Source organism: Poecilia formosa, unplaced genomic scaffold (assembly GCF_000485575.1).
Source record: "Poecilia formosa unplaced genomic scaffold, Poecilia_formosa-5.1.2 Scaffold869, whole genome shotgun sequence".
Taxonomy (NCBI): domain Eukaryota; kingdom Metazoa; phylum Chordata; class Actinopteri; order Cyprinodontiformes; family Poeciliidae; genus Poecilia; species Poecilia formosa.
In genome coordinates, this window is record NW_006800808.1 from 42,631 (window position 1) to 51,600 (window position 8,970).

General features: G+C 35.9%; 1 protein-coding gene across 1 annotated transcript in view; it reads left to right on the forward strand.

Annotated features, from left to right (window-relative positions):
• Positions 1–8,006, forward strand: part of LOC103131901 (polymeric immunoglobulin receptor-like) — a 38,237-nt gene extending 30,231 nt beyond the window's left edge. Inside the window, exons 2-5 of the mRNA XM_016666983.1 lie at positions 3,103–3,465; positions 4,562–4,900; positions 4,986–5,024; positions 7,299–8,006. Of these exons, the coding sequence (XP_016522469.1) occupies positions 3,103–3,465; positions 4,562–4,900; positions 4,986–5,002 (719 nt within the window). The 3' untranslated portion in view covers positions 5,003–5,024; positions 7,299–8,006. The remainder of the gene's footprint in view (positions 1–3,102; positions 3,466–4,561; positions 4,901–4,985; positions 5,025–7,298) is intronic.
• The last annotated feature ends 964 nt before the right edge of the window (positions 8,007–8,970 follow it).

Below are 8,970 nucleotides of genomic sequence, written 5' to 3' on the forward strand. Positions count from 1 at the left end.
AGCAGTTAACTTGATGACAACTTTCCTACTGCTTCATGTCCACTTTTTTGATCCAGTGTAACATTGATTCAGTTTTACAGGCACTTCATTTATTAGTAGCTAAAGTTATAGGAAATAACTAATAATCAACTAATTATAGTTTATAAGTGATTGACAAGTAGTTATTGTTTGTAAACCAGTCTTCTAATGTAAAGGATATTGAACATAGGATGGGATGGAGGGACGTTTAACTGTGGTTACAGCTTAACAGCTATGATATTCAGGCCAGTGTTTTGTAAAATAAAATTGGGTCTCTGACACCATTTAGTGTTCACTTTGCAAGAGAATACATGTTTCAGAGGCAATGTTTTACTTAATTTTATTTTAAGATAAATAAATCCACGGTCAGTGATTGTTTCTGTGTTTTTCCTGCAGTGTGTGTTGGTGTTAATAGAACATATAGAACATATCAGGATTGTACTGGAAGTGAAAAAGCTGTATCGGTTCACCCCTCATGTTTAACGTGTGTTAAAATGAACCGACTGCTGGTTGTGCTTCAAGCTCACGTTTGATGATGGGGAAAAGAGAAGACGATGAGGAAGAAGTGGAGAAATCAATGTAAACAATTAGATAAAAACTAAAGATAAAAACTGGGTGGAAAAACCAAGTTAAGAACAATAAATCACCCAGGATTTGTATGTGAAGGATTAATCCAACCCAAAAAGAATCAGCAAGGTAAAAATGAACCATATTTACTGAATAGAAAGATATTTCTTTGGGATCACATTTCTCAAAACATCTAACAGCAAAACGCCTGAAGTGATCAGAATTTTAACCCCAACAACAGTTTTTATAAAGAGAGACTACCCACCCAAATCATCACACCGTAACGTTTCCAGCTCTTCCCTCTTCAGTTGCAGGAGCAACATCTGTTTTCCTGAGCTGATGAACAAAATAACCCAATACATGGAGGAACTAATCTACGTCCTCACACAAATTCAGCAAATACTTATTTGTCATAAAACCCTTGAATAATATAATTGCTTAAAGGGTTAAATGTCAAAATTAAAAACCTAAATCTGCCTAAAATTATTAATTCTTCTGTGTTTATTTTTATTTTAATAAAAAATTGTTTCCACTGTCTGGTACTGTTTCATTCTTACAAACACCTCTGTATTTAAAATATGTTTTAAAAGGTAAGATATTCTAATCAACGGATTAGTTCATACATCTGCATAGCTTTTCATTTTAAATGGGTAGGATATTCTGATTGAGGAAGTGATATATTTGTGGATTCGTGGTGTTTATAAATTGTTCCAATGCTAAGATGAGCATAACTGCTTCCACTTCAGCCCCGTCACTCAAATAATGTTATCAGATGATATTTAACATTAAAACAACCCGCTGTAGTTTTCGGTTTGTAAATATGATGGTAGCAGTTTTAGACGCGTAGCATTGACAGCTAGTCGTGCTACGGTAGGAAAACCTGATGAGGTAGCACAAACAGTCAGACCACCGCCCTACGATGCAGGTAGGGCGGTGGTCTGACACAACGAAAGAGAGCGTCATTTAACTTGGGTTTGATTCGACGACGTCTGAGCCATTTCAGGTGCTCATCAAACACTCGATAAACACCTTAAAAGAGAATCGGAAATCTGCTCTTTATCCGACGGAAATAATGAGTTTTTTTACGGCTTTGTTGGTCCTCAGTCTGCTGCCCGTAGTGGATCCAGGTAAGTTAAGATATTTCTCAGCAAAACAAAACTCTTCCCCCACCACTCTAAAAGTTTGTGAATTTGCGTAAAACCACTTAAAATAAGCAGGTATGTATTTGTCTGACATCCGGGTATTTTTCTGGATGATCCGTTACCCCGGTGTCCCCTTCCCCCGCCCCCAGTACACCGGGGGGTGTGGGGAAACTGGAGACACTGGGAGGGACACTGGAGACAGGCGCATTTATCCCATCCAACAAATTCACCGTAGTTGCGAAAAATGTTTGTTTCTGAAATCTTCAACTCGCTTGCTTTTATTTTGGAGGCACAGCACAGCGCTTCTTCCTCCCCTCTCTGTAAAGGGCTCAGAGTGTGTGAGAGTCAGCTTCAACGCTTGTGTCGGCTTGTTGAAAACCACGTGACTGACAGCAAACGACGCCTCGCATTACCTGCGTCACGAGGAAAATGTCTGACATCTGGGAAGACTTTGAAATGATGGCTCACAATCAAATTCTTCTTAAATAGAAATAATTAATCCCTCCCCCAGTCCTGGAATGACGGTCATTATGCTTGTTTGAATTGATTGAATTGATTGAATGACTGTCAATATGGTCTTCCATTTCCTCTTTGTTCAAGAGGAAATGGAAGAAGATGTTTTTTGGGGGCAGTGTGCCACCTTGAGATCATAAAACATAAACATACATAGGATATATAGTGTAGTTAATTTATCACCAGGGGTGGCATGGTTACTTTGAAAAAGTAATTTGATTACTGAATAAAAAATCCATCCATCAGCTAGAAAATGTGCTTCTGTCTTTTCCCTCCATTGTTTACTTTTGTGTCGCTGGTGTTACACACGAGTCATAACTTCCCAAGAAAAAAGAGAAAAACAGCAATATATGCTGAATATTTCTCATCAGCAGTGGCTGAAATGAAGGTCACTGATCTCTGATTACTTGTGTAAAAACAGTAGTGAATTAATAGTGAATATTTGGCAATTTAATTATATATTTTTAATCTTAATCTGAATTCTTATTTGCCATGCAGGATCTTATACAGGGGCAAATCCTCTGACAATGTGGCCCTCAGGATCCTAGAGATACTCAGATTGCTCCACCACATTAAGGTTTCAATTCCATTTTAGCCTTAATAAAAATGAGCAGGAAATTTACAAGTTTTAACGGGATTTTCAACATTCAGACTGTCTCTCTTTCTCATGTGTGTATGTGTATATAAAGAGGGAAAGAGATATGATCTCCAGGATCCTGCTGCTCCTCATCCTCAGCTCATGTCTCTGTGGTCAGTCTCCATCTTGTCTTTGTGACAGAAAGCTCTCTAGATGGAGCTGAAAGACTCCCATGTTCCAGTTCTCAGTGTGTCTGCTCCTCTCTTTCCCTCTCTGTCTCCTCAGAAGAAACATTTGTAGTGAATGTGACCCAGAGCAGCTATCAGGCAGAGGAGAACCACAGCATCACTCTGGAGTGGACCTTCACCACCAGGACTCAGGGATCCTACAGGGAACTGTTCATCTACTGCAGGCTGTTGGCTCCTCATCGTCCTCTAGTTCTCTATCAGGTCCATGATGGTGTTGAGTTTCCAGAGTCTCAGGATGATCAGTTTTCAGGACGAGTCCAGATTGACAAAGACGTCCTCAGAGAAGGACGAATCAGACTCCATGTGTCCAGACTGAGGACTGAAGACTCTGGTAGGTATCGGTGTGGAGTGAAAACTGAAGATGGAGTCGGCTCTGCAAGATGTCGACTCAACGTCTTAGGTGAGATCTGATGTCATGTATCTGTTTCAGACTGATGTGGTCACCTCTGTTTTTAGGAAAGGTGTGAGGGTGACTTCTAGTTATTGAGGGATGACACTTCTGCTTAGCCTTCCTAAGAAAATGTACACTGAGGTTGGGCAGGAGGCTCCAACTGATTGTCTAACCTAGAAAACAGTAAGATGGACGTTCCTTTCATTCTGGCTGTAGAACAATGAACAAGATATTCATCCCTGCTCCAAAGGGTGATTGCAGTATGCTTTTCTGGTCAACATGCCTTTTAAGGGTTATACAATCCTTTCTCACGTGTGTGTGTATATATAAAGAGGGAAAGAGACAGACACAGTCGTTGCCCAAAGCAACAACTGTGTCCAGATTCTCATCACAAAGTTAAGCCTGTTTCCAGTGAACCACATTGGACTCTGTCAGGACTCAATTTTGTATCTTGTCAGTTTCCTCTTGAGTTGTTGATTCCATCCTTGGAAATCTGGGTATCAGACCACATAGAAAACAATACATTTTTGTATTAGGTGCTCCCTATAATTGATACTACAAGTGAAAATAGGCATACAGGTTCAGTTCCTGTTGTGAGGTAGAATCTTTGCTCACTACGTAATCATGAGTTGTTGTTTTTAAGTTAGTTGTGTTTTTTGTTAGACAAATATCACAACAACCACATATTAAAGAATACTAACTTAAATGGAAAAAGAAAGTAATTATGTGATATTTTTTGGGGATGCCATGTCTCCGCCAGCGAGAGCTACATCGCCCCCTTGGTGCTGCCACTGTTTTCTGTGTGTGCAAATAAATAAATACAATAGTCCTTGTAAATTGGAGTTTCTAAGTTTCAGATGTGATCATCTCTGTTTGTTTCTGGATTAATTTGACACAAAAGTGATTTTCTTTACATCTTGAAGAACAAATAAAAGAAAAAAAACAAATATCTACATTTAAAAACCTCTATTAATGGGATAGCTATATTTTTTCACAATTGTAAGGATCCTAAAGGAGTATAGATATGAATGTTAGCTGAACAATAAACGTGACATCATCAGGAATATTAGTGTTGATTTTTTTAAAGCTTTGTTTCCTCTTCCAGATCAAGTGAAGCTGGTTGGTCATGAACCGATACATGCAAAGGTTGGAGACGATGTTATTCTGCCGTGTCGTCTGATGCCTCCATATGACGTGAACCATCTTATAATCGAGTGGAGATTCAAGGATCGTATAATACATGTGCATCGTGGGGGAAGTAAAGATGATGAAACTTCAGACCCAGAGTACAAAGGCCGAACATCTCTGTTCCATGATGAGTTTGAAAAAGGCGACATTTCCCTCAAATTGACCAACGTAACCAAGGAGGATGAAGGGAATTATATTTGCTTTGTTCCCAAACTGGCAAGACAAGTCAAGAAGGGATATGTTACTCTAAGAGTTGGTGAGTTATAACAATATTAAGGTAATTTAAGACAAACTAAATAAATATGTTGTTGTCTTTAACACTTAATGTAATTCCTCAACAGATGGAAATGGACCCTAGGGAAACAGAACTGGTCCTGAAGGTAAATATCTTTAACTAGATAATCAGTGGTTACTGCACTCTGACTTAGTTTTAAACCTTTTTGTTACCTGCTGTGATTGCAGCTCGTTGGGTTGAATATTCATCTTCCTGCTTTTCCCTTGTCACATGTTGATGTGTCTTTGGGCAAAGCAGATAACTAATAAATATCTATTGATCTGCATATAAGGGTATGAATGGGTGTTAATGACAGTGAATGGATGAATGTGTCTGCAGTATGAAGCGCTTTGAGAGATCAGCATGACTGGAAATACTTTAGATAAATTCAGTCCATTTATATTTTATTTAGCTTAAATTTTTTTATTTTTGTATAAACTGGTTGAGTTGAACACTGACTGACCTCTAACTAGATAATCAATATTAGTTATCAAGTTCATATAGTCACATTTCCCTGGACAAAACTATGAGTAAATAACAAAAAATACGACACTATTCTCCTTCCTTAACACATGATGGTTGACCATTGCTATGGTGTGAATACTGAAATATTATCTGATTAGATGAAAATAACATCTTCAGAAATTTGGAATGAAGGAACTAAAGAACCAAACTAGTGGAGATCCACAGCTGTTTTCCTGGTCCTGATTTAATCTTCCTGTTTTTGAGAAAGGTGTTTCTTTGACTTTTGTCTTAAAATACATCTACAATTGTGCCTCCATTAGAATAAGAGGATGTGAATAGTCTTTAAGATTATGCACAGCTATGACATCATCTAGGCACATTGATATGTAAGCTTCTGAATTTAAGGAAAGTAACAAATTAGCATTTATCAAACAAAAAGGAATGTTAAAACTATTTTTCCTTTTTGTCACAGGACCTCATCCTGGAGTTATTGGCGTTTTTGATTTTGTTCTTCCTGTTGCTGTTGTTCTTACTATGCTCATCATCATAAACTATGTTGTACATCGTCAGAAAGCTGAACGAAATAAGTCATTTTCTTTGTAAGTCATGGATGTTTTTGGTGACTTAATGACTTATCTCCACATATATCCATTTGATAGAAAACATAGCGTTTAATCATTTGTAAAAATTGACCCAAAACTGAAGAAAAGTAAAACTCAAGCAAAAATATGATTATTTTTTTTATAAATGTGTACAAGAAATGTTATGCAGCTAGTCAACTGTGTTCGCCTGAAAAAAAAAACCCTTTTCTTTCATAGTTGCAAGAATCCAACCCATTATGAGTTGCCTTTTTTCTCTTTTAGGTCTTTGTTGTTTATTATAGCTTTTTGACTTTCCAGGTTGATGAAACATTTTTTACCAGTCATAAACTGCTAAGGAGAATTGTAATTGTAGTAAGTTGTGCTAAATATTCACTGATGTCTGTTTTTCTGTCAGTTTCCATATGTGAAGAACAACCATCAAACACGGTTGACAGAAATGATAGAAGCATGGAAATAGATTGACTCTAGAGTAATAACTTGCCTTAATTATTATTTTTTTGTCTAACTGCTGAATGATATATTTTTTTTTAAATTACAGGACTGTAATCATCTTTCCCTCTGACCTGAACAGGGTTATGAAGGTTTAGACCAGAGGTGTTCAACCTGTTTTTGCAGCTTTTCCTAGATATTTTATAATATGTCCACAAATAATGACGCCGATAAGGAATATTGTGGTCATGTTTTTTTTTCCACATAATTTTTTTATATAAAGAATCTCCCATTATAAAAAAAACACTTTCAAAAAATAGTTTACCTGCATTGAAGGCAAAATGGCTGTTAAGGTAGCAGAGGTCTAGACAAGACTAGAATCAAGGAGACAAAAACAACAGTCATTTAAAAAATTTATAAATAAACTTACAGGTAAACTGCATAAAAATTATAAACACATAACTCAGATTATGTCTTTGTTGTCTTTTCTTCCACAACAGAGAAGCTTATAGCTAATGAAAACATGTTTAAGATTATAATTACATCAATAAGAACATAAATACAGAAATTAGAGCTTAAGGAAAGACGTGTCTTATTCCTTCATAGAAGTTATATTCAAAAAGTGCTTTTAATCTGACAAACAAGCTTCATGTGAATATAGATTACATATTCAATTTAATATGATTGTTTACATCTTTATTTTTTAATTTTCTTGGTGTCTGGATTGTCCTCTTTGTGTCAACAAGCATCTGGAAACAAATGAAAGGCAAATCATTTCAGAGAGTCAAAGCTGCTGAAGAGGTCATCTTAGTAGTAATGTAACTTTAGAACATCAAACAAAGGAAGACAATGTTACTGAAAAGTTTCTGTTTTGTGTTTCATAGATCACACAGGAAACCAACAAGAGTATGATGGAGTTTTATTGGACCCAGGACAAAACCAATCAAACCAAAATGGATGAATCATTCCCCCTAAGCTGAAGTCTATTCAGCCTCTGCATGTGTTGTTATGAAAACTGATGCATGTATAGAGCTATGGACCATGATTAGAAAAAAAAAACCTTGCATAACATAAACCCAACAGTTGATATTGGATCAAAGAGACCATTTTGGGGCCATCTTGAGATTATAAAAAAGGATGTAAGAGCCTTTGTATGTTAAAAAGAACATTTCACACGCTTAACTTCTGCTATTGTTTAGCATCCCTTCCTCAGCTTTTGTTCACTTTTGGGTCTTACATATTTTTCTAATACATGCAAAAGTTGACTGACTTGATCCCCAGCTTTTAACTACAAAAGGTTTTTAATTTCTGTAAATGAAACTTATTTTAACGCTCACACTCTTATTACAAAAATGTAAAAAAATGTTGAGTGTTTTATTATGATTTTGAAAACTTTCTGTCTCGTTTTCAGTTTATGGCTCAACAGTGAATTCACTAGTTCACCCTTTCTTCCATGTCCAGCCCCCAGTAGTGATGTATATTTATTATTCACTCCTTAAAACTCCTACAGACACATTCACATAGGAACAAATGACCTGAATATTTCTACGTACATCACTATACAAGTGAATATACAAAAAAAAAAAAAAAAAGATACTGTATTTTTTAAAAGCATCCTTGTAATTAGTTACATGTCCTCAGGGGTCATTTGCTAACATAAGTAAAGATGAAGAAAATTACAAATTTATCACTTACTGAAAATAGAAAGTGAAGCAAAATGAAAGGGCAATTCTGTTTCAATTTCTTTATAATTCCAATAGGAAATGTAAAAGCTCATCAATGCAGGATTTTTTTTAACTGGAATTAAAAGGTGGTTGTAAGAACCTACAGTAGGTAAACAGAATACTAAAAAGCCATATTTATAGTAAGAGGCATGTTTTTCTGATTTTTTTACTTTTGTAAATAATATATCTGATGTCTAACAGAATCTGATATGTGTTCTGATGGACTTCTACTATGCAGCTCAGCTGGAGGGAGCCATGTAGTGGGAATTTTAAGTCTGAATATTTTTGAATTAAAAAAAACCCAAAGGGGAACATTTTTATAAGACATGGATGTTGGTGATCTGTCTTAATGTATCATAAATGCACAACCCAGAAATGTTTAGACCAGATGATACTTAGCAACCCTGAACAGGAGAACTTGGTTTACATACTTTAGATCTTTAAATTACTGGTGAACCTTTTCCTCTAAAGCAAAAGAAAAAACTGTTAGAAAAAGATTGTCATTTATTTCAGTGTTTTTTACTCTTTGCATGTTGTATCAATGAATGTTTTTACATGTTGCATAATATCAGCTGAGAAATTGTGATCATTGCGATTGAAAACATTGTATTTTCAAAAATATATTATTCTATCCAAGTTCGATATATGCTTTCAGACCTGAGATGTTTTGACTGTACACATGCAAATGAGTTTCAGATGAAGCAGGAAGCAGAGCAGCAGTTTTGTCAGTCAACCTGTTTGTCCTGTTATCAGCAGGACAAACAGAATAAAACAAACCAATTCACTGAAGCCACATATTCAACTATTTGTGCATCTACTTTAATTTATCTTT